The following is a 26,267-nucleotide window of genomic DNA, read 5'->3' on the forward strand; positions in this document are numbered from 1 at the left end:
ATTAGCTAGGTGAGTGAAAAATTCATATGAAAATACCATGAATATACGTTGACAGAGGTAAGTTGGTGAATAGCAGTGAAATATTGAATTTTGGCTAAAATTGCATTAGTATTAGTGCGAATGAGAACAAAATCATCTTCATCATCAAATTGATTACGGTTTATAGAGCCTTAATATTGGACTTTCATACTTTACGAAACTTTGCCCCCTTTTTTGGATGTCCCCTTTGAAACTGTTCCGTCCGGGGGAACGAGCAAGGTGGACTGTAACACTTCGTTATAATGGAGGCTGAGCTAGAAGGTAAGGATCCTTCGCTGGACACTCTGCCTTAGCCGTGGCACTTTACAGCTATCTAAATTTCACCAAAGCTTGGGACTGTGGTACTGGGAATTCAATTAAGCACACATGGATTTTACTTAACTATTATTTATTACCACTAACGAAATGAAAACGCGATAGCAGGAGCACTTCACTGACCATTCATGTCTGAACGTGTTCTGTTCAATGATGCCTTTTCTTCTCTTCTCCGCTGCTCGTCAATGGGAAGAGCGGCAAAATTTGCCACAAGGAAAGTAACAGAATGAGGGGAAGGAAAACGAAACCGATTGAGCAAAATGAAATAGAATGTTGGTGAACCGCATGACTGCTTCCGTGTACGGAACATACACCGCCACGTTGAAATGTCTATTTCAAAATCATATTGCATCGTAGTAGGCCTTGTTGTCTTCAATCGGGAGAATTGACAGTTTATTAATTGGACGGCGAAAAGTAGACTTGTCGGAGAAAACATCAACTGCTCGTACCAGACCATCGGCTCCAGGAAACACCTTGGTTACGACACCTAGCTTCCATTTAGAGGATGCAAATTCCGGTTGTGCATCAGGACAACCATTCCAGGGATAACGTTTGCTTTAAGTTTCTGATTCTTTTTTCGAGGTTGTAAGCTGGTTGTAAGCTGCTCAGGTAGTCACGAGACCAGGCCTTCCAAAAGTGGTTTCGCAAGCTCTGTAGGTGCTGCCACTTATCCAAACGGCTTGATTGAAGATTTTCGTACGAGGGCTCTGGAATTGCGGTGAGTGGACGACCGATGACGTAATGAGCAGGGGTAATTACTTCAAAGTTATCCGGTGCTGATGTCGTAAAAAGCGGACGGGAGTTCAGGATCGCCTCAATTTCCGCTAGAATAGTTACATATTGCTCGAAGTTCAAAAGCGTAATTCCAACTATTCGCTTCAGGTGACTCTTCATACACTTCACAGCAGCTTCCCATATACCTCCAAACTCAGGAGCATCTGCCGGAATAAAATGCCATTCGATTCCTTTGGACAGGCAGAACGATGCAATCTGGTGGGTTTCTTGTTCTTGCTTAAACATCTGATACAGGTGGTTTAACTCTTGGTAGGCACCACGAAAATTGGTGCCGTTATCTGAATGAAGCTGGTGTACAATTCCACGACGACTTATGAACCGCTGAAGCGCTGCGATGAATGCCTTGGCCGACATATCAGAGACTAGCTCAAGATGCACGGCTCGAGTAACCATGCACACAAATACCGCTACATATCCCTTCACAGCGACGACTCTACGAACACCCTGCTTGATTAAAAATGGGCTTGACTCGAAAACACTTCACACAAGATCTGGTCACACTACGAACAGTTGAAGCAGCATTGATTAACCAGAAATTCCGGCGAATCACATGAATTAGACCAGTTGGCCCAATGTGGAGATGTTCTTCATGTAAGGCGCGAATCAACATTCGAACCATCGGGCTTTTACATGGAAGTATGATTTGATGTTTTACACTGTACGGTAGTTGGGAATGCTCCAAGCGGCCTCCCACTCTGAGCACACCGTTTACTATGATCGGACCAAGTGAGCCTATCTTTCGACAATGTTCACCTGCCTCGAATCGCCTGATATCTTCACCAAGCTCTTGGTGCTGGATCACCTTCACTATTACCTCCAAGGCCAAACTAAGCTCTGGCACTGTAAGGATTGGTTTGTTCACACGTTCCTCTGAATTCCTTTTCTTACAGTTGTTGACGAAACGAAGCACCAACGCAATAACACGCTGCAGCTTTCTGAACGAGCTGAATCTCGAAAATACTTCTAACTCTTCTTCTTCGATTGCAGATACCACCGCCGGAGTAACACGGAGTTCGGGAATGTCATCTTCAACAATTTCTTCTAGCAACTTGCTTTCAAATTGCACAACACGTAAAAACTCTGGTCCGTGCCACCACATCTCATTTTGTACTAATTCACTAGGCATTAACCCACGCGACACAATATCGGCCGGATTGAATTCGGATCGCACATACATACAACCACTCGAAATCAATTGTCCTTTCTCGAATTGCCGCGACACGATTACGAACAAACACTTGAAGATGCTCAGGAGATTTTCGCAACCAAGCCAGAACAATTTGACTATCTGACCAGAGCACAACACGATGAAACTGCATATCGATTGACTGCAGAGCCTTGTTCACCAACCGAGACAGCAGGAGTGCTGCGCACAGTTCCAGACGCGGAATGGTCATCACCTTTAAAGGAGCCACCTTTGACTTGCTGCAGAGCAGCTGTAGTTCTGCCGATTCTGCTAGCACGCTACGAATGAAAATGCACGCTCCATAAGCAACCATAGAGGCGTCGGCAAATCCATGCAGTTCGTAGCACACTGCTCCTTCAGTTAGCACACGTCTCGGTATACGCACCTGGTTGGTCACCGCAAGCGAACATTTCAGCTGCATCCATTGTTGGCTAATTTAATCTTCGACGGGATCGTCCCAGCCCACCTTACTGCGCCACAGCTGCTGCATAAGCAGCTTAGCACGAACGATGACGGGTGACAAAAACCCAAGAGGGTCATACAATTTGGCTATTTCGGACAAAATCATTCGTTTCGTGTTGGATCTGCTTTCTGCATCGAGGTTTGGTGATGTGATAGAGAACAGGAAATCATCACATCGTGGGTCCCACAATATACCTAGTACCTTGATGACGGTGTTGATTCCTTGCTCTTCCAGGATCTTGGGACTCTCACGTTCACTGGTTGGGATACACTCAAGTAACTGCTTGGAATTTGAGCACCACTTATGGATCGGGAAATTAGCACTAGCAAGTAAATCCTTCACCTGCTTCTGGCGTTCAACTGCTGCTTCTAATGTGTTATCACCTGACAAAACGTCATCCACGTAAACATCGTTCTTCACAGTGGACGCTCCTAGGGGATACTTAGACTGGCCATCTTCAGATAGTTGGACTAGGCAACGAGTCGCAAGAAATGGAGCGCTCGCTGTGCCATATGTCACAGTATTCAAATTATATACTTTTAACGGCTGCTCGGGGCTTTCTCTCCAAAAAATTCGTTGCAGTGGCTGATGTATCGCAGCAACCACACGCTTAAAATCAATAACACAGAGATGTGTTTGCATCACACAATACGGACCTAATGCGGAACATCCCCTAGATGAGCGATAGTTACACAGCCACAAAAATAGCTCGTGTGGTTTTATTGAAGCTTGGATTTCAATATTTGCAACAGTATTTGGTTTCTCATGAAACAAGGAATCTGTACAAACGTTTACATGTTGAAAAGGACCGTTATCACGACCGTACGAGGCATTTTTGTGCCTGTGTAATACTAATGACACACTGATGGTATTCGTACCATGGTACAAGTTGTACCACAGGTGTGTCGCCTTGTACCATGCTGGTACAACGTGGAAAACCATGGTACAATATGTACTAGGGTATATAACCGTGGTATACCACGGTCCTTGTACCACCAGTGTGTCTTTAGTATAACTGTCGCTCATCTAGGGGATGTTCCGCATTAGGTCCGTTTTGTGTGATGCAAACACATCTCTGTGTTATTGATTTTAAGCGTGCATGATTTGGCGGTACATTTTGCTTATGTCAGCCGTGAAAGCATATGGACTTAACCACGAGCGTCTTCTTTTTTCACGATTCTTCTTCTTTTCGCTCGAAAAAATGACATCCGCTGCGGGCCGATGAACATTTGAGTGAATTCGGAGCTTTTAGTTCACCGGATGTTCACGTTGATGTTCATTTTTTGTAAACTTTGCCCTCAGATGAGGTTTTCTTCTTACTGAAAATCGACGCATGACGTCATCGTGGTTTAGTCCATTTGTGTTTCCGAAATCGCAGTACAATATCAAGAATGTCATTTTGGACCGTGTCACCTACCTTAAGGACGTCGTTCAGAGACAGGCTGCGCTCCGAAGGCTTGGCTGATGCATCGAATACCACTCGACACTTTGTGGAGGAGCTATCGGGACGGATAACAGCATGGTGTGGCAGGTAGCACTTTTGAAAGTTGGGTGGATCCATTCCTTCATCAATTTGCTTGCAGTGACCAAGACGTTCATATTCCCTGATGAACTGCACGTACTGCTCCCGGAGCTCCGGGTTACGACACAAACGATGTTCGAGGAGGTAGAATCTTTCCAAGCGATCGATCTGCAGTCACTCAACTGGGAGGCGTTTTCCTTTAACGGAAGTTGAACAACAAATCGTCCATCATCGTTGCGTTCATGCGTATAGCGGAAATGATTTTCACACTCGATCGCTTCGGATGATATAGGTTCTTGATCAGCGACCTCTTCCACGTCCCAGAAACGTTGAAGAGCGTCGTACACGTTTTCTACTGTAACTGTATGGGAATATGATGGACCTTGCTGGGACATTTCTGCTGCAGCACCAGTGAATACCCAACCGAGATGAGTATCACGCAGCTCCGGTAAATTTTCGGCAAGCTGGTACTGGCTTGACTTGATGATTTTGAAGAATAACTCATTGCCAATCAGCATATCGATATCCTGCGGCACGTTAAAATAAGGATCCGCTAGTTGGAACCCGGGCGGAATGTACCAGTCGGTTACATCGATTTTGGAACTCGGAATTTGACCAGTTACCACTGGAGTGACGATGCATTCTACCTTGATACGGTAGTCACTATACCGTGATCGAAGGTTGACAACGGTTTTCTCCATACTGGTTGTCGTCCGGTTGTTGACGCCGGAAATCTTAACGCTGCCATTCTCTTAGTGATGAGGTTCACCTGTGACCCACAATCTAACAGGATCCGACAACAATGAGGCTTACCTTGGTGATCAAAAACATGCACCACTGCTGTCAATAATAGGACGGTTTTTCTGGTTGGAGTAGCTTGGATGGAATATGACGAGGTCGCGGTTTGAGAACTGCTTGATGTAGTTTCACTGGACGCACTGGTATGATTCTCATTCGGAATTGGCTTCGATGTTGATTCTGGTGAACCGGAGGATTCGGACGGCTTGTTTTCGACTTGGGTTGGATTAAGCCTAGCATCATCGTGAAGCTGAGTATGATGACGTTTGCGACACTTCAAACACTTTCTGTCTGATGGACAATCCTTCAGTCGATGACCTTTTCTCAGGCAATTGAAGCACATGCCCAAGGACCGTACTCTTTCGATGCGCTGGATGACACTCAAACTTTTCAGCTGTTCGCACTGGAAGTTCTTGTGGGCCTCACCGCAGAAATCACACTCTTCACTGGAACCATCACTGTTGCTAGTAAAAGCAGCTAGGCTTTTTGGAATGAATTTCGGATTGGATCTTGACTGCTCACTGGGCTTCATATTGAAGGACGGCACACGGGAGAATGCAATTTGATTTGCTGTTTCACAGTTCTCCAAAATGTTGCACTGTTGCTTGAGGAACATCAACATAGTTTCATACTGCGGAAGCGATCCTCGCACGATGGTTGCTTCCCATTGCCTCCTGGTCACTGGATCCAATGCTGACGCAAGCAAATAAACGACAATTAACTCCGACATACCCAGAAGGTCTTGCTTCAGGTAGCGGAGGCTGTCGACATGTCTTGAACAGTCATCAATCAATTGACGAAGATCACTGAAAGATTCTTTCGTCATTTTCTTGAGAGAAAGTAGTCCTTGGATGTGGGTATTAATGATTATGCGAGGATTTTAAAAACGCTCTGGATGGAGTCAGTATCGTTGGACTTAGCCATCACGTCGAGGAACATCGTTTTGAATTTTGGCCAATTCTCGTACCGGCCGTCGAATGTTGGTATCGGTGCCTTCAGCGGCTGCTGCTGAACGATGATTTGGGGGGTTGCAGGCGTGTATGCTGTATCCATCAGCATCTCCTCGAGGTACGCCGACACTTCGTGGTATTCCCGTTCGAAGTCAGCATATACCTGGTCGTGTTCTTCCATTTTATCATCTGGCAGCAGTTCGGCAAGCTTGTTGTGGAAATTGTTAAATTCTTCGTAGGCAGCATCAACATTTTTGGCGTACACTTTCAGTTTTGATATGTACACGAGGACGTCAGCATCAATCAGAATCTGTTCTATGCATTTTATTTTTTCTTTGGCCTTGGTACGCTGGCGACTCAGGACAGCAATCTTCCGGCTCAGCTCATCCGTCGCATCTGCTGAACACTTCTTTTTGTCTTCACCGTTTTCATTTTCTTCACTCTCTATGCCACCGTGCAGCTTTCCCGAGCGGGTTGCTTTCGGGCTGTGCACAAGCGACATTTTGAAACACTTTCACTTCCAGTAACACCGAATTTACTTCTTCCTATCTTACTTGAGTCTTTTAAGTTCACCAGTAACGCAGTCCACGCACATAGAGTCACTACCGGTTCCTGTTATCCGGCTCGAAGGACCAATGTTCCGTCCGGGGGAACGAGCAAGGTGGACTGTAACACTTCGTTATAATGGAGGCTGAGCTAGAAGGTGAGGATCCTTCGCTGGACACTCTGCCTTAGCCGTGGCACTTTACTGCTATCTATAAATTTCACCAAAGCTTGGGACTGTGGTACTGGGAATTCAATTAAGCACACATGGATTTTACTTAACTATTATTTATTTAAACTAACGAAATGAAAACGCGATAGCAGGAGCACTTCACTGACCATTCATGTCTGAACGTGTTCTGTTCAATGATGCCTTTTCTTCTCTTCTCCGCTGCTCTCCGGAAGAGCGGCAAAATTTGCCACAAGGAAAGTAACAGAATGAGGGGAAGGAAAACGAAACCGATTGAGCAAAATGAAATAGAATGTTCGCGAACCGCATGACTGCTTCCGTGTACGGAACAGAAACTCTCTTGGAAAAATTCTGTTCTCTTTCCACTCTCTAAAACTCTTATTTCGAGCACACATTCAAGTGGCTACTTCAATTTACTAATGTATTAATTCATATATCTTTTGTATAAAATGAGTATCTCTAAGTCCTGCCCCTTTCTTTACACCTAAACTTGACCATTGCTGCCTCACAGAGTAATGTTCAACAAGTCCCAAATGTTTCATTATGCATGATACTTCTAAACCAACGGAGTTGTGAAAACCTTCACTTAAAAATCTGTATTCGAACCCAGCATGGGTTCTTTGTAAAACAGCGCACCATACCACCGAGCTATTAACAGCTACCGCTTGTATTACTCTTTGATTTTAAGTATACTCTCAAAAATCAATCAATCAATTGTTTTCTTCTTTCTTTCAACTGGGCTTTGAATTAAATTCCTTTCCCTAAAGAATCATTACCCCTTCGGGTCGGCTCTTCCTTTTCCGAAACACTCAGACCCCAATATCAATATTTCCTTTCAAGTTTATATTGGTAAGAACAAAATCATGTTCTCTCTGTTTTTCATACTTGGCAACAAACCCCTTTATATCAATACACCTGCATACGTGTATGTAGATTCAATGAAGACTCTTATTGTCTCTATCATTTTGGCTAAGTCAGAGGTTCCCAAACTATGGGTCGCGACCCCCAGGGGGGTCGTGGGCTGTTCAGTGGTGGGTCGCGAAAGACAAATCTTAATTCACAATTGTCTTACTATTTTGTCCCACAAATCTATTTCATATTTTGAGTTAGGATCTAAGTAATGATTTGATGATTAAAAAACAACAAACCTGTCAAGGTCAACGGCCTTTTTTTGTTATACGATATATGGGCAAGTAGAAGGAAGTCCTATATAATCTAAATCTAAACCCCGAACCTAATCCAAAACCAATCCTAATCCAATTCGAATCTAATCTAAATCAAATCCAAATCTTTTTTAAATCCAATCCAAATCTAATTCAAATCTAATTCCAATCATAATCGAAACGAAACCCAATTCAAATCCAATCTTAATAAATTTCAAATCCAACCCAAATTCAATTCAAATCCCATCCAAATCCAAACCACATCCAATCCAAAAAAATTGACGAAATTTGTGACAAATACAATGATGGAATATCAAGCAATTTATTATGATCTGTGCAATCTAACGCGAACTCATTTTTATCTAATTTCACAAAATCAATGCATTTGGTACCTGGTGGGTCGCAAGCAATATGGGATTCTGCTAGGTGGGTCGCATATCTAAAAGTTTGGGAACCTCTGGGCTAAGTTATTATTCCGCGCTCCTCACCCAAACAAATTTTTTCCTTAGTGTCCTATACATATGCGCCAATGCATCATCATCAATGACGATTGCGGCTATGTACCGCTATTGGCGCTTTGATGTTGCATGAAGAAGAAGAAGCAGAAAGATGATAATCGAAAAATTCTCCACGGGAAACCATACGAAGAAGTTTGTAAAACTCTTCTCAAAAATTCTAAAAGCAATTTAATTAAAAACGATAAGCAGTACGGGGTTGGACTTTTCTTATACTGTGTTTTAAGTGTAATATTAGAAAATAAAATTTCGAATAGAAATTTTGTGTTTATTATACAGTAGAAGGAAAGTCCAACCCCGTACTGCTTACTATTTTTAATTAAATTGCTTTTAGAATTTTTGAGAATAGTTTTGAAAACTTCTCCGTATGGTTTACCGTGGAGATTTTTTCGATTATCATCTTTCTGCTTCTTCTTCTTCATGCAACATCAAAGGGCCAATATCGTACACTGTCCAATATGTGAGCATGTTTGAACATGTCAATCCACCGCGCTCCAGTTAAGTAAATCTGACTAAGCTTTTTTTTGACGGTTTCGCCAAACCATGATAAGGGTATGCGATATTTCACATAACTTTTAAATTGATGAAAAGTAAATTAACCCAAAAATTCCTACATGCAACATTTTTAATTTATGTTGATTGCTTAAATTACTTTGCGTTGAGTAATTGAATATATTCGGCCTTGTTTTTACAGTATCTCCCTACCATCAGTATTTAAAATTGTTTTAGGAAGGTGTCGGCACATAAGGCTGTGCATATCCTTCCATCCCATCGAGTTGAACATATATAGTAGATTATGCTCAATTGTTTGCGCCGGAAAATCCGAGTAAATATATCGACCATTTCAATTTAACGGTCAAAAGTAACATGAATTATACTGTCAATAGTGATTTTATGCCACATTGACCCTTAAGGTCTGAGGGAAGGGTTTTCCGTTAAAAAAGCACGTGGCAGCACTCTCTGAGAGAGGAAATTGCCCAATTCAGCCCGCCAGAATGACGCTGTCAGTGTCGCCAAAATTTTTTCATCATTATGCAGTTTACAATTGCTTGAGAATTTGCCGTAAACGGAGAACAAAAGGAATTGGCAACAATGGGGAAGAAATTTATCACTCATGCAGTGGTTCGGCGAGAGAACAGCAGCAGCGCCGACCAATCACGCAATGAGGAAATCTAAATAAACAAACTCCAGCTGGTTTTGGAAAATGAAAACATGAGCCGTTTCTAGAACAACATTAGAAAATATCGTGGGAGGATTTCTGTACAAGGTTTCCACACAAGCTTTGAAAAGTATTTGGGTGATAACAGTGCTGCTAGTGTAAGTAAGACAAATAGGACAAATAAGATAAATAAGACAAATAAGACAAATAAGACAAAAAAGACAAATAAGACAAATAAGACAAATCAGACAAATCAGACAAATAAGACAAATAAGACAAATAAGACAAATAAGACAAATAAAACAAATAAGACCAATAAGACAAATAAGACAAATAAGACAAATAAGACAAATAAAACAAATAAGACAAATAATACAAATAATACAAATAAGACAAATAAGACAAATAAGACAAATAAGACAAATAAGACAAATAAGACAAATAAGACAAATAAGACAAAATAGACAAAAAAGACAAATAAGACAAATAAAACAAATAAGACAAATAATACAAATAAGACAAATAAGACAAATAAGACAAATAAGACAAATAAGACAAATAAGACAAATAAGACAAATAAGACAAATAAGACAAATAAGACAAAAAAGATAAATAAGACAAATAAGACAATAAGACAAATAGACAAATAAGACAAATAAGACAAATTAAACAAATAAGAAAAATAAGACAAACAAGACAAATAAGACAATTAAGACAAATAAGGCAAATAAGACAAATAAGACAAATAAGACAAATAAGACAAATAAAACAAATAAGACAAATAATACAAATAAGACAAATAAGACAAATAAGATAAATAAGACAAATAAGACAAATAAGACAAATAAGACAAATAAGACAAATAAGACAAAAAGACAAATAAGAGAAATAAGACAAATAAGACAAATAAGACAAATAAGACAAATAAGACAAATAAGACAAATAAGACAAATAAGACAAATAAGACAAATAAGACAAATAAGACAAATAAGACAAATAAGACAAATAAGACAAATAAGACAAATAAGACAAATAAGACAAATAAGACAAATAAGACAAATAAGACAAATAAGACAAATAAGACAAATAAGACAAATAAGACAAATAAGACAAATAAGACAAATAAGACAAATAAGACAAATAAGACAAATAAGACAAATAAGACAAATAAGACAAATAAGACAAATAAGACAAATAAGACAAATAAGACAAATAAGACAAATAAGACAAATAAGACAAATAAGACAAATAAGACAATAAAGACAAATAAGACAATAAAGACAACAAATAAGACAAATAAGACAAATAAGACAAATAAGACAAATAAGACAAATAAGACAAATAAGACAAATAAGACAAATAAGACAAATAAGACAAATAAGACAAATAAGACAAATAAGACAAATAAGACAAATAAGACAAATAAGACAAATAAGACAAATAAGACAAATAAGACAAATAAGACAAATAAGACAAATAAGACAAATAAGACAAATAAGACAAATAAGTCAAATAAGACAAATAGGACAAATAAGACAAATAAGACAAATAAGACAAATAAGACAAAAAAGATAAATAAGACAAATAAGACAATAAGACAAATAGACAAATAAGACAAATAAGACAAATTAAACAAATAAGAAAAATAAGACAAACAAGACAAATAAGACAAATAAGACAAATAAGACAAATAAGACAAATAAGACAAATAAGACAAATAATACAAATAAGATAAATAAGACAAATAAGACAAATAAGACAAATAAGACAAATAAGACAAATAAGACAAATAAGACGAATAAGACAAATAAGACTGTAGCGGCTGGAGGCACTGCCTCAGATACAATGGAGCCGTATCAGCCCGGCCAAACGGAGACGTCATCCATGCTGTCATAAAACCTATCGGCAAAGGAGGGAATTAGATACAGCGGATTGTCAAAAGCAACTTCGTGGTGTGCCAAGCGGATGATTTGCAAAATTCCTAAATATTACTTATTCTAAATATTTCAATTCTAAATTGTTACTCTAAACATCTTAATTCTAAAAGTGAATTTATTCTACCTATATAAATACTTAAATTTGGAACTGTAAGTTACATGCAACTTAACATAAATACATAAAGCTAGAGAATAACACTCAACTACATTGCAGGACACAGTTCATAGTGGAACTAAAACTTAGATCTCTGAAGTGTCTTAGAACATTCTTGAGTAAAAGGTACTTATTATATGCCAACATTAGCGACCATATATTACAGATCAATCTATTTTATAGTAGTTAGTGCAGTCTTAGGTGATCTGGTTGAGCAGATTGGAATCAGAGTAGATAGGACACCGAACGTGTAAGTGTTACGAAACAATGAAATTTAACCTAACTAATTGCAAAATATACTTATAGTTTAAAGCGTTCCCTCATACAACCAATCGTGTTTGAGTTGCTGAAAACCCGGTGACCGATCCCAAGTTCTGCTCCCCGATAACACAGCTTTAAAACGTTCGTTATGAATGCGTCGAACAGGTCTAGAACGCCAGAGCCTACCGAACAGGGAGACTGCGTACATTGCTCGCGCCCCAACCCAATACATATGACAATTTTGTACAATGCGACCAATGCAATAGCTGGTGGCATATGCGCTGCGCGGGTGTAACCGCTTCGATAGCCGAGCGACCATGGACTTGTCAAACTTTCTTGCCTTTGAGCGTGGTTACATCGACCAGTACGTCTCGAATCGCTTTACAATTGCAGCAGCTAGAGGAAGAGCGCGCTATCCAACAACGCGAATGGGCAGCCGAGCGGAAATCTTTACAAATGGAAAGAAATGCATTGCAGGAGAAGTACCATCTATTGGAGCAACAGTTAGAGGAAAATAGAGGAAACAAAAGCAATCGTAGCCGAGTGAGTCATCGATCCAATCAGCAACGTGTAATCCAGTGGGTGGAAGACCACATCTCGGAAGGAGCTGTGGGGGGAACATTGCATGGTGCTGAGGAGCTAATGAACAAGCATGGAATTGAAGAGCAGAACGGTGGCACCCAGCTGACAGTTAATTCTGCCTTCATCGCCAACGAGACGACAGTGGTGCCTCATGTTGCAAAGGAAGACAACACGAAGCAACTACCCTTGCTCCCAAGTACCACAGATTATCGGCTGCCAATCGATGTGAATCCACGGCGCATGTTAGGTGCAATTCCTAAGGCTAATCCGAAGAATCAAGTCTCGCCATACATTGGTTTGAGACTAGGAACAGGTAACCCTATGTCCTTAGAACCCCCCGTACAGTCACAAGGTAAGCCACAAAACAACTTTAATTTAAGTAGAAAACCTTCCATCAAGCCAACTGGCAATTATGAAGACGCGCTTGCAAAGCTAGGATCCATTAGTCTAACCCCAAACTCAAACTGCCCAACAAAACGATTTGGCACTGAGCCACTCGTACATGCCCAGAAATCACACGTAGCCTCTTTCCCTACGGTATTCGAGAAAAATAAGAAGGAATGTGTCAATTTTATTGAAACAGATGCTACTAATCCGCCCCTCGCGCCGTGCCTGCACCAGTACACGGATAAAAATTAAAAAGCTAAAAAGATTAAATTCTAATCTAAAACCATATTCGGTCCATCCACTCATTGCTTTGTATAATTCTACGATAAGCCTATGAATGAATACCATAAATTTAATCATTGGAAGGATTATTCCTCTTTTATCTAATAATGATTAAAGTTAATTAATTTAGTCAGTAGATTTTTATCCCAAAAAAAAAAAACATCTGACTTTTCAAAATAAATAGAACGGAATGTTGTTTCAGCAGTGGCTTTTGCCGTCACGCCGGTGAAAATGATTTTCGCCGGGTTCTGCATGGGAATAAAACCGAGATTAAAACCTTGATGAAAACGTAAAAAAGTGAGCTCCTTTAAGTATGGTGGGTTTGAACGAGGGTGATGGTGGTTCGATTTTTCTCAGCCTTATCGCGGGATCATATGGGTGAAACATTGTAATTGTTGGATTGCCAGGGAGAACAACACATATTTTTCCAAGCCGTTTGCCAATGCCGAAAAGATATCATGCAGTCAAGTAAGACAGCAAAACCCGCACAAGAATATGCCGTCTTTTTCGGCTTGAAAAAAAAAACACGTGTCGTTCCCCTTGGGGATTGCTTTGTCGTTTCGGTGTAACTCCAGAACAAGTGCGAGAAATTAGTTTCTGACACGATTTTTCGTAGTCTTATCGCTGACTGCGCAAAGCCGAACTCGGAGCGGACGGAACTGACGTAATCCGATCAATATGGGCTGGAACCACCTGAAAAAAAAAATCTGTAGAAATTTTGCACCGATTCGACCTACCTTGATGAGCGACAAATATATAATGAATATTTTTCTCAAGTCTCAAGAGTAGCAATGCGAGCTTGTTAATCATTTAAAAGTTTATATTTCAGAAAATCATACCAATGCTTAAATAGCAACCCAGGCTAAATTTATTAATAATCCTTGCAACAATTAAAATTTGAAAAAGCATAAAATGGAATAAATATTAAGCTAATAAGCTTTTTTCATTTTATCCGTGTAGTACCTAGTTACCTTCCATCCCCCTTCGCAACTAGCTGCACGGCAAATCATGCCTCGCGATCTACCCCCCTTCTCTGGTGATCCGATAGATTGGCCTATGTTTGTTAGTGCTTTCACGAATACAACCGCCGCGTGTGGATACTCCAATATAGAAAACCTCGCTAGATTACAAAGGTGCCTGAAGGGTGCCGCATATGAAGCAGTTCGCAGTCGACTCTTTCTGCCAGCTGCAGTTCCACAAGTGATAAATACTCTTCAGCTACTGTATGGGAGACCGGAGTTGTTGATAAACGTACTCTTGAAGAAGGTAAGAGCAACACCAGCATCTAAAACGGAAAAACTAGAAACACTCATCGAGTTCGGGATGGCCGTACAGAGCTTATGTGACCACCTGGAAGCAGCGAATCAAGAGCCACATCTTACGAACCCTCATCTGCTTATGGAGTTAGTGGAAAAATTACCAACACATGTGAAAATGGAATGGGCAAGCTACATGCAACAATATCCGTTGGTAAACCTAAAAACTTTTGGTGATTTCATGAACGGGATTGTAATCTCCGCCAGCAAGGTTACCTTATACACTGGTGGAATCAGCAAAGGAAAACCAAACCCGGTATCCGTTAGACCAAGGTCAAGGATGTCAATCAACACGCACAGCAGTCGGTCGGAGTTTACAGAAAACGAAGAAAAATTATGTTGTGTTTGTGGTGGCCGAGGGCATCGTGTTCGAGATTGCGATAGTTTTAAAACGCTCTCGGTGGATGAGCGCTGGAGAACAGCACAAACTTATGAACTGTGTCGCAGTTGCTTACATGCGCATGGCAGAAGAAGCTGTCGGTATTCTGTGCAATGCGGAATCAATGGATGTAAATTTCGACATCATCCGTTGCTCCACTCAAACCGGACCAACCAATCTCCACAAAGATCAATTTCTACACATGATCCGGAAACTGCAGGGAATCATACTCATGGATCATCGAAACAACCACTGCTGTTCAGAATCATTCCGGTGACGCTATACGGGCCTCGAAAGTCTGTGGAGACATTCGCCTTCCTAGACGATGGGTCGCACCTTACACTAATGGATGAGGGACTCGTCAACGAGCTGGGAGTTAGAGGTAGCAACATTCCCCTGTGCTTAACTTGGACAGGAAACGTAACACGAATGGAGGCGAATTCGATGCAGTTGCAGTTAATGATATCCGGTGTCAACGATGGAAAAAGATTAAAGCTTGACGACGTCCGTACGGTCGAAAAGCTCGCTTTGCCTGGACAAACTTTGCAAATAAAAGACCTTACCAGAAAGTGTCACCATCTCCGAAATCTGCCAATCCGAGAGTACGAGAACGCCGTCCCTCGACTACTAATTGGAGTCAACAACTTACACCTTACTGTACCATTAAAGGTGAAAGAGGGGAACATCAACGAACCCATAGCTGTGAAAACGCGCCTTGGTTGGAGTGTATATGGAGGCGGGAACAATCCAGCAGCGACAATCCAACAGTCGTTCAACTTTCACGCATGCGACTGCAACTGTGATCGTGATCTACATGACATGGTGAAGGATTACTTTTCACTGGAGGATATCCCAGTGAAGTTAACCAGTGAATTACTTTCGCCAGAAGACAGGAGAGCTCAACAAATTCTGCAGAAAACTACCGAGAAGATTGGAGACAAGTACGAAACAGGTTTACTGTGGAAGTACGACAACATAGAACTACCGGACAGTTATTTAATGGCTAGACGTAGACTAGAATGTTTAGAACGCCGTATGGAGAGAAACCCCAAATTGAGAGAGAACCTGGAACATCAAATAGAAGAGTATCAACGAAAGTGTTATGCCCATCGAGCCAGCGAGAAAGAGTTGTCGGAATCCGATATGAAGCGTGTCTGGTACCTACCACTGGGGGCAGTGGTGAATCCTAAGAAACCCGATAAGGTACGCCTTGTATGGGATGCCGCTGCCATAGTAGATGGTACATCACTGAATTCGTTGCTGTTAAAAGGACCAGACCAGCTAACATCGCTAACAGCAGTCTTAGCACGATTCCGACAGTTTGATATAGCCGTTTCGGCAGACATCATGGAGATGTTTCATCAAATAAGAATCTCCCAACAAGATCGACAATCACAACGCTTTTTATGGCGATCAGATCCCTCTCGAGAACCAGATGTTTTTGTTATGGACGTCGCAACGTTCGGATCAACGTGTTCGCCGGCGTCGGCGCAGTATATCAAGAACGTAAATGCGGCCAAATTTTCAGAGAAATATCCCGAGGCTGTAACAGAGATCATCGAGAACCACTACGTGGACGATTATTTGTCCAGCTTTGAATCCGAAGCAGAGGCAGTAAGAATTTCCGAGCAAGTGAAGTTGATTCACGACGATGGTGGGCTTTTGCTGCGCCATTGGAAGTCGAATAGTAAATACGTAACCCAATGTCTGGGAAATACTATAGAGTCAAGTGCCGAACATCATCTGTTTGTGGACAAGACGAAAGCATACGAGCGGGTTCTTGGTATGCTGTGGCTTACTGATGAAGATACGCTTAGTTTCTGTACCCAACTGACTGATGAAATTCGCAAGACAATTGAAAGTAACTCACATCCCACGAAAAGGCAAGTTTTGCGTTGCCTAATGAGCTTTTTCGACCCATTCGGACTGTTAAGTTTTCTCCTCGTGCACGATAAAATCTTATTGCAAGACATATGGTGTGCCGGTACCAGGTGGGATCAGGAAATCAGGGAAGAACATAGTGAACAGTGGTTGAAGTGGACGGTTCCATTGCGTCAAGTTTCTGATGTGAGAATCCCTCGGTGTTACTTCCCGAACGTCACTCGTCAGGATTATCGTGATTTACAGTTGCATATCTTCGTCGACGCAAGCGAAGTGGCATACGCTGCCGCAGCGTATTTTCGAATTATCGATACATACGGAGAAGTTCATTGTTCGCTGGTCGCAGCGAAAACTAAAGTCGCTCCTCTAAAGCCATTATCAATACCTCGCCTGGAGCTGCAAGCCGCTGTACTCGGATGTCGATTGCTACGTTTTGTTCTAGAGTCGCATAATGTTAACGTTAAGGAACGATATTTATGGTCAGATTCTTCTACCGTTTTGGCATGGCTGAAGGCAGACCCTCGCAAATATAAACAATATGTGGCTTGTAGGATTGGCGAAATTCTAGCAGTGACGGAACTAAATGAGTGGAGGTGGGTGCCTTCGAAGACAAACCCAGCGGATTTAGCAACGAAGTGGGGAAATGGCCCATCTCTTAACGCAGAAGGAATCTGGTTTACAGGGCCGCTATTTCTACAAAATCCAAAAATGAGTGGCCACAGCCTAGGATGTTACAGAAAACTACGAATGAAGAGATACGCATGTGCAACATTCATTGTGAGAATATTGTAGTTTCATCCTTGATTGACTGGAATAGATTCTCGAAATGGGAACGGATGCACAGGGCCATGGCATTTGTACTAAGGTACATTAATAATTTGAAGCAGCTATGCCATGGTGGTAATAAGTCGAGCGGACACCTGACACATGCTGAACTTATACAGGCCGAAATAATGTTGATCAAGTTGACTCAGAGGGAAGAATGTCCAACTGAGATAACACTCCTTTCCCTCAACCGCGATCGTAAAATAGCAGAGCAGATAACTTTGAGTAAACGAAGCGCTCTATATGGTTTGTCACCATTCATCGATGATGTCGGGCTTCTCCGAATGGATGGGCGGATCGGAGCGGCAAAAAATGTGCGTACGGATACGAAATTCCCAGTTATCCTACCAAGAGATCATCTTACCACTAATTGTGGATGCATACCATAGGAAATTCCAACACGCTAACGCAGAAACTGTTGTGAATGAGATAAGACAACGATATTATGTTCCTCGACTAAGGGCGCTAGTTCGGAAGGTCAGTTTTGGTTGTCCAACATGTAAGCTACAGAAAGCCACTCCTTACGTTCCTCGTATGGCTCCTCTTCCTCCGGCTCGTTTAGCATCGTTCGATAGGCCATTCACATATGTAGGACTGGACTTTTTCGGGCCTTTGATCGTAAAAATTGGACGCACTAAGACTAAAAGGACGCACTAACACTAAAAGGTGGATCGCGCTGTTCACATGCCTTACGATTCGCGCAGTTCATTGTGAGGTAGTACACGACCTTACAACTGAAGCATGCATCAAGTCCATTCGTCGCTTCGTGTGCCGTCGCGGTGCGCCAGCGGAAATTCATTCAGATAACGGCACGAACTTTCTAGGAACCGAAAGAGTTTTGATGAAGCAGATCAAGCAAGGCATCGCTGCCACAGTGACCAGCACTACTACAAAATGGGTTTTCATACCTCCATCGTCACCACATATGGGCGGCGCATGGGAACGCATGGTGCGCTCTGTAAAACAAGCAATGTTGGGGGCGTATAACGCTGATCGAAAATTGGATGACGAATCCTTACTAACGTTTGTTATCGAAGCCGAGAGTATCGTCAACATTCGACCGCTCACCTACTTGCCTCTAGATTCGGAAGAGGGTGAAGCGCTCACTCCAAACCACTTTCTGTTGGGCAGTTCAAGTGGAATCCGACAGCCCGCTATGGAGCGCACCGATGACCCCGCTTCCATCAGGGGTTCTCTCGACATGATTCATCATCAGCTGAATTGTTTTTGGAACAGATGGATAAAAGAGATCCTGCCAACGTTGACGAAGAGGACCAAATGGTTTGATGAAAGAAAACCTATATCTCCTGGAGACGTAGTGCTTATAGTGAATGAAGGAAAGTGAAATGATTAGAGCAGGGGACGAGTGCTCGAAGTAATACCAGGAAGTGATGGCAGGATAAGGCAGGCCATTATAAAAACAGCGAGGGGTCTATTGCGCAGATCAGTAGCAAAGTTGGCAGTCTTGAACATTGAGCAAGCTGGTAAAACTGGAACAAGTGGCCAGTGTTACGCGGGGGAGGATGTAGCGGCTGGAGGCACTGCCTCAGATACAATGGAGCCGTATCAGCCCGGCCAAACGGAGACGTCATCCATGCTGTCATAAAACCTATCGGCAAAGGAGGGAATTAGATACAGCGGATTGTAAAAAGCAACTTCGTGGTGTGCCAAGCGGATGATTTGCAAAATTCCTAAATATTACTTATTCTAAATATTTCAATTCTAAATTGTTACTCTAAACATCTTAATTCTAAAAGTGAATTTATTCTACCTATATAAATACTTAAATTTGGAACTGTAAGTTACATGCAACTTAACATAAATACATAAAGCTAGAGAATAACACTCAACTACATTGCAGGACACAGTTTATCTTCTTCTTCTTATTGGCATTACATCCCCACACTGTCGTCCATTCCACGTCGAGCATCCGTGCGAGACGGTTGTAAGTCCGCGTACGGTCTGCTTCTCATTCGGTTTTTTTTCCTGAAGTACAGGTAGTGGTTTTTTCCGAAAGTGTTTTGAAGCATAGTGCTTGAGTGGAAGTGGTGCTTAGCTGTAGCAGTTAAGTAGCCATTTCGTTGGTTTTGCAACTACGCAAAACTTTGCAGTTTATTCGGCGTCCATCGCAGGCGCAGGCATCATCGTCCCACGCCGACAGTCATCATCCATCGTGCGTCTCCACCAACACAGACGCTGCCGTCCTGTCACCATCCATCCACCCAGTTGCAGTGTTGGGTGCGGCGAGAACACCAACAATAGCGTGGTTCGCTTCGACCGCACCACCGGCGAGTGTCCATCGAGCTAGTGTGTGCTGCCAGAACTGTTAGCCGGCAACACAGCAGTGTGAACGCAAGTATTTAATTGAGCTCCCTCTCATTGTTCCCCTCTCTTCTCCATCTTATTGGAATAGTTTTTTCTTTCTTTTTGACTCGCCTTCCCCTCTGTCCCAAATCATTATTTTGTTTGTGTGTGTGTGTGTGTTTTTTCTGCCCTTGTGATAATTGTTTAGTTTTAAAAGAGATTGTGCCTCGCTGCAGCGGCGCATTTCGTGTCCGCAATGCGCGAAGGCGAAGTTGGCGGGGGTACTTCGTATTCCATGTCAGATGTTTCGTTGCATTCGGGTGTTCCAAACCAAAACGAAATGGACACCAGCAACGCTAAAATTTCCTCTACGAGCCCCCGTCCCAAGGTCTACCCTCACGACTCTAGTGGGCCGTATGTTGTTTTCTTTCGACCCAAAGGCAAACGTTTGAATATCAGCCAGATTAGCAAAGATCTGGAAAAGCGATTTTCGTCTGTCACGACCATTGACATGGTTGGGTCCAGTAAACTCCGTGTCACGGTCAGTGATCGCAAACAGGCCAACGAGATTGTCACCTGTGAGCTTTTTACTCTCGAATATAGGGTGTATTTACCGTCAGCAGTGTGTGAGATCGCGGGGGTGGTGACGGAGGGAAGTATGACTTTTGTGGTTTCACATCGGGATGATCGAGAGTTTCCACCGCTTCCGGGAACATCTAAAATCCCAGATGCCCCATTTTTTGCGATTTACCAGCCAGAAAGAGAGCATACAGAGCGAGCAGAAGAACTCCCGAGCGCTCCAATGTTCACACTTTCTGGCATCGTGGAGCTCATCCTCAACTTCTTTGATGCTTCCGACCCCGTGAAGAACATGGTCAAAACTGTTCTTCCTATTCTGACTCCTCTCCTGAAGCAGCTGGCTTCGAAAATGCCCCCCCTCGAGTCATTTGTATCCTTCGATGGCTAACTTAGTCAATAAGGGTAACATGATTTCGATTCTACAGTGGAACTGTCGAAGTATTCTTCCAAAATTAGATATTTTTAAATTTTTAGTTAACAAATTACAATGCGATGCTTTTGCTTTATGTGAAACATGGCTAACGCCAGATGTGAACCTTCATTTTCCTGATTTCAACGTAATCCGCCGCGATCGAGCAAATCGATATGGAGGGGTGCTTTTAGGGATCAAAAAACAGCACTCCTTCTATAGAGTCGATCTTGCGCCGATGTCTGGCACCGAAGCTGTTGCATGTCAGGTGACTATTCGAGGAAAAGACCTCAGTATCGCCTCGATATATCTTCCTCCAAACACCGCGATATCTCGAAGAGATCTCTCGCACATCTGCTCGGTTATGCCCGAGCCACGGTTGCTCCTGGGAGATTTTAACTCCCACGGAACAGGCTGGGGGGAACTGTACGACGACAACCGTTCATCAATGATATACGACCTCTGCGACGACTTCAATATGTCAATTTTGAATACAGGAGAAGTTACACGAGTGGCTCCTCCAGCAAGAGATAGCCGTCTAGATCTTTCCATTTGTTCGAGCTCATTATCGTTGGACTGTACTTGGAAGGTGGTCCAAGATCCCCATGGTAGTGATCATTTGCCGATCGAAGTTTCGATTTCCAATGGACATAAGCAATCTGCTTCCATCGATCTTTTATATGACCTCACGAAGCACATCGATTGGGGCAATATGCGGACGCCATCAGCGATGGCATACAGTCGATAGAAGCACTTCCCCCGCGGGAAGAGTACAAGTTTCTATCGCAGTTGATTCTTGAAAGCGCTCTTCAGGCACAGCGTCGGCCGGTGCCAGGAGCTTCGGTTCGTAGGAAACCCTACAGTCCGTGGTGGGACATCGAGTGTACGCAACTTTATCGCGAGAAATCCGCCGCGTTCAAAGAATTTCGGAAACACGGGGCGATCGTTCTTCACAAACGATACACCGCGCTCGAAATCCAGTTCAAGAAACTGGTCAAAGTGAAGAAGCGCAGATATTGGCGAACTTTTGTTGAAGGTTTATCGCGCGAGACTTCAATGAAAACTCTGTGGACCGTCGGGAGAAGAATGCGCAACACGTCGTCCGTAAACGAAGATCGTGAAAGCTCGTCGCGGTGGATACTTGACTTCGCAAAGAAAGTTTGTCCGGATTCGGTACCGGTGAGGCAAGAGCTACGTGATGCTTTTGCAGACAGGGATGATATGGATCGTCCCTTTTCGATGATTGAATTCTCACTTGCTCTCCTTTCATGTAACAATTCCGCTCCAGGGATGGATAGAATCAGGTTCAATTTGCTCAAAAACCTCCCAGACGTCGCGAAGAGGCGCTTATTGAACTTGTTCAATCAGCTACTGGAGTGCAACATTGTTCCGGATGATTGGAGGGAAGTGAGGGTGATAGCCATCCAGAAGCCCGGAAAACCCGCGTCGGATTGTAACTCGTATCGCCCCATCGCGATGCTGTCATGTCTTCGGAAGCTGTTGGAGAAGATGATTCTCTTCCGTTTGTTGTCAGATACACAATTTGGTTTCCGCAGGGGCAAGGGAACGAACGACTGTCTTGCGTTGCTTTCTTCAGAAATTCAGCTTACTTTCGCTAAAAAAGAGCAAATGGGCTCAGTGTTTTTGGACATTAAGGGGGCTTTTGATTCAGTTTGCGTCGATGTCTGATCTGTCGATCTGATCTGTCGATCTGACAAACTCCACGAGTGTGGACTTTCACCAATTTTGAACAACTATTTGTACAATTTGTTGTCAGAGAAGCGTATGAGTTTTTCTCATGGTGACTCGGCAACTTCACGAATTAGCTACATGGGTCTCCCCCAGGGCTCATGTTTGAGCCCCCTTCTTTACAATTTTTACGTCAGAGACATTGATGAATGTCTCATGCCAAATTGCTCGTTGAGACAGCTTGCAGATGATTGTGTTGTATCCGTTTCGGGGCCAACATCAGTTGATCTGCAAGGACCGTTGCAAGATACTCTGGACAATTTGTCCACTTGGGCTACGAAGCTGGGTATCGAATTCTCTCCGGAGAAAACTGAGATGGTTGTCTTTTCAAAAAAACATAAGCCGGCAAAGTTCCCGCTCCAACTGATGGGTAAGACAATCACTCATAGCATATCTTCTAAATACCTCGGGGTCTGGTTCGACTCGAAATGTACCTTCAGGAAGCACATTGTGTATCTGACACAAAATGCCAGAAACGGATCAACTTCATGCCATCAATAACCGGAACATGGTGGGGAGCGCATCCCGAAGATCTTATGACGTTGTATAGAACAACCATTTTGTCGGTCCTCGAATACGGTAGTTTCTGCTTCCAGTCCGCGGCTAAAACACACATGCTGAAGCTTCAAAGGATTCAGTACCGCTGTCTCCGTATCGCGTTAGGATGTATGAATTCGACACATACAATGAGCTTGGAAGTACTTGCGGGAGTACTGCCACTAACAGATCGTTTCGCGGAATTATCGCTCCGGTTCCTCATCCGCTGTGAGGTTCTCAATCCATTGGTCATTGATAACTTCGAGAAGCTGCTCGAACAAAACCCTCAATCTCGATTCATGAGTATTTACCACTGGTACATAACGCTGGAGGTAAGCCCTTCTTCGGTAGATACCAATCGTGCTAACTTCTTAGACTCTTACAGTTCCTCTGTTACTTTTGATCTGTCCATGAAGCAGGAGGTTCATGGAATACCAGACTTTCTGTGTGCGGAGGTCATACCTCCATTATTTGCAAGCAAATACGGGCACGCCAGTGAGGAGAGAAGCTTTTTTACAGACGGGTCAAAAATTGATGACTCCACTGGTTTCGGTGTTTTCAACGTTTTTCATAGCGCCTACTTTAAGCTCAAAGAGCCTTGTTCCGTGTATACTGCTGAGCTAGCAGCTATACACTATTCACTCGAGCAAATCGCATCCCTACTTCCTGACCACTTTTCCATCTTCACCGACAGTCTAAGTTCCTTGGAGGCTGTTCGGTCAATGAAACCGGTTAAGCACTCAGCGTATCTTCTAAATGGGATACGGAAAGCTTTGAGTGCCTTATCACAACGGTCTTACACAATCACCATGGCTTGGGTCCCTTCTCATTGCTCGATCCCGGGAAATGAGAAAGCGGACTCTTTGGCTAAGGTGGGCGCTATGGAAGGTGATATTTACGATCGGAAAATCACCTTCGATGAATTTTTCACATTAGTTCGTCAGGAAACCTTGAACAGCTGGCAACAGAAATGGACAAATGGGGAGTTGGGTAGATGGCTGTATTCAATTCGCCCGCAGGTGTCGAAGCGTCCATGGTTCAAAAATTGAATATGGGACGAGACTTCATTCGAACCATGTGTCGTCTAATGTCCAATCACTACACTCTAAATGCACATCTTTTCAGAGTGGGGCTCTCGGAAGGAAATCTCTGTGTTTGCGGCGAGGATTATCAGGACATCGATCATGTCGTGTGGGCGTGCGAGGAGCATCGTGGCCCCAGATCTGCGCTAACTGAACATCTCCGGGTCCGAGGAAAACAACCAAAGCCTATTAGGGAAGTGTTGTCGGGCCTTGATCTCGAGTACATGTCCCTGGTCCACCAATTTTGAAAGTTGCTGATGTAAAACTGTAATTATTGCCTGCCCATTCCCTTGTCTGTCGTACCCCATATCGAATGTCTTCCTCTTGTTGTACATTTCCATGTCTGTTGTTAATCCCTTCCGTATGTCTTCCTCTCGTCGTTGTCTCCCAAAAAGTTTGTTTGTCCTGTTACAGATGTAAAAATGCGAGGAATGTCAACTTTGTGAACATCAGCATCGTAATTACTTAAGCACCCTAAAATCCTTTCCTTTCCTACTGTATTATTGTATTCCCTAACCTCGACTAAACCGCGAGTCTTTCGGTTCCCCAAAACTAACACTATGTATAAGAATCAAGAAATGTATTGTTAAACTTGATTTCGGCTCCGTAACGCTTCACGGCAAATGAGCCTTCCAAATAAACGAAAGATAAAAAAAAAATCCCCACACTGGGACAGAGCCGCCTCGCAGCTTAGTGTTCATTAAGCACTTCCACAGTTATTAACTGCGAGGTTTCTAAGCCAGGTTACCATTTTCGCATTTGTATATCATGAGGCTAACACGATGATACTTTTATGCCCAGGGAAGTCGAGACAATTTCCAATCCGAAAATTGCCTAGACCGATACCGGGAATCGAACCCAGCCACCCTCAGCATGGTCTTGCTTTGTAGCCGCGCGTCTTACCGCACAGGACACAGTTCATAGTGGAACTAAAACTTAGATCTCTGAAGTGTCTTAGAACATTCTTGAGTAAAAGGTACTTATTATATGCCTACATTAGCGACCATATATTACAGATCAATCTATTTTATAGTAGTTAGTTCAGTCTTAGGTGATCTGGTTGAGCAGATTGGAATCAGAGTAGATAGGACACCGAACGTGTAAGTGTTACGAAACAATGAAATTTAACCTAACTAATTGCAAAATATACTTATAGTTTAAAGCGTTCCCTCATACAACCAATCGTGTTTGAGTTGCTGAAAACCCGGTGACCGATCCCAAGTTCTGCTCCCCGATAACAAAGACAAATAAGACAAATAAGACGAATTAAACAAATAAGAAAAATAAGACAAACAAGACAAATAAGACAAATAAGACAAATAAGACAAATAAGACAAATAGGACAAATAAGACAAATAAGACAAATAAGACGAATTAAACAAATAAGAAAAATAAGACAAACAAGACAAATAAGACAAATAAGACAAATAAGACAAATAAGACAAATAAGACAAATAAGACAAATAAGACAAATAAGACAAACAAGACAAACAAGACAAATAAGACAAATAAGAAAAATAAGACAAATAAGACAAATAGACAAATAAGACAAATAAGACAAATTAAACAAATGAGAAAAATAAGACAAACAAGACAAATAAGACAAATAAGACAAATAAGACAAATAAGACAAATAAAACAAATAAGACAAATAATACAAATAAGACAAATAAGATAAATAAGACAAATAGGACAAATTAGACAAATAAGACAAAAAAGACAAAAAAGACAAATAAGACAAATAAGACAAATAAGACAAATAAGACAAATAAGACAAATAAGACAATAAAGACAATAAAGACAAATAAGACAAATACGACAAATAAGACAAATAAGACAAATAAGACAAATAAAACAAATAAGACAAATAATACAAATAAGACAAATAAGACAAATGGGCTGCAAAATGGTGGGTTGACATCAAGGAAGGAGCGCCCAACAGAGCTCTGGTCCCCACAAGTCCCT

At 42.2% G+C, this 26,267-nt stretch overlaps 1 protein-coding gene across 1 annotated transcript; it reads right to left on the minus strand.

Annotated features, from left to right (window-relative positions):
- Positions 1 to 879: 879 nt before the first annotated feature.
- Positions 880 to 1,503, minus strand: LOC134222060 (uncharacterized). The gene has a single exon (XM_062701210.1). It carries the CDS (start codon positions 1,501 to 1,503, stop codon positions 880 to 882), a length of 624 nt encoding a protein of 207 aa, XP_062557194.1.
- Positions 1,504 to 26,267: the final 24,764 nt, after the last annotated feature.

This window comes from Armigeres subalbatus, chromosome 3 (assembly GCF_024139115.2).
Source record: "Armigeres subalbatus isolate Guangzhou_Male chromosome 3, GZ_Asu_2, whole genome shotgun sequence".
NCBI lineage: Eukaryota > Metazoa > Arthropoda > Insecta > Diptera > Culicidae > Armigeres > Armigeres subalbatus.

What these genes read in the sequence shown, in the direction of transcription:
- LOC134222060 (XM_062701210.1), bottom strand. Translation starts at nt 1,503, where the DNA reads ATGTCGGCCAAGGCATTCATCGCAGCGCTTCAGCGGTTCATAAGTCGT.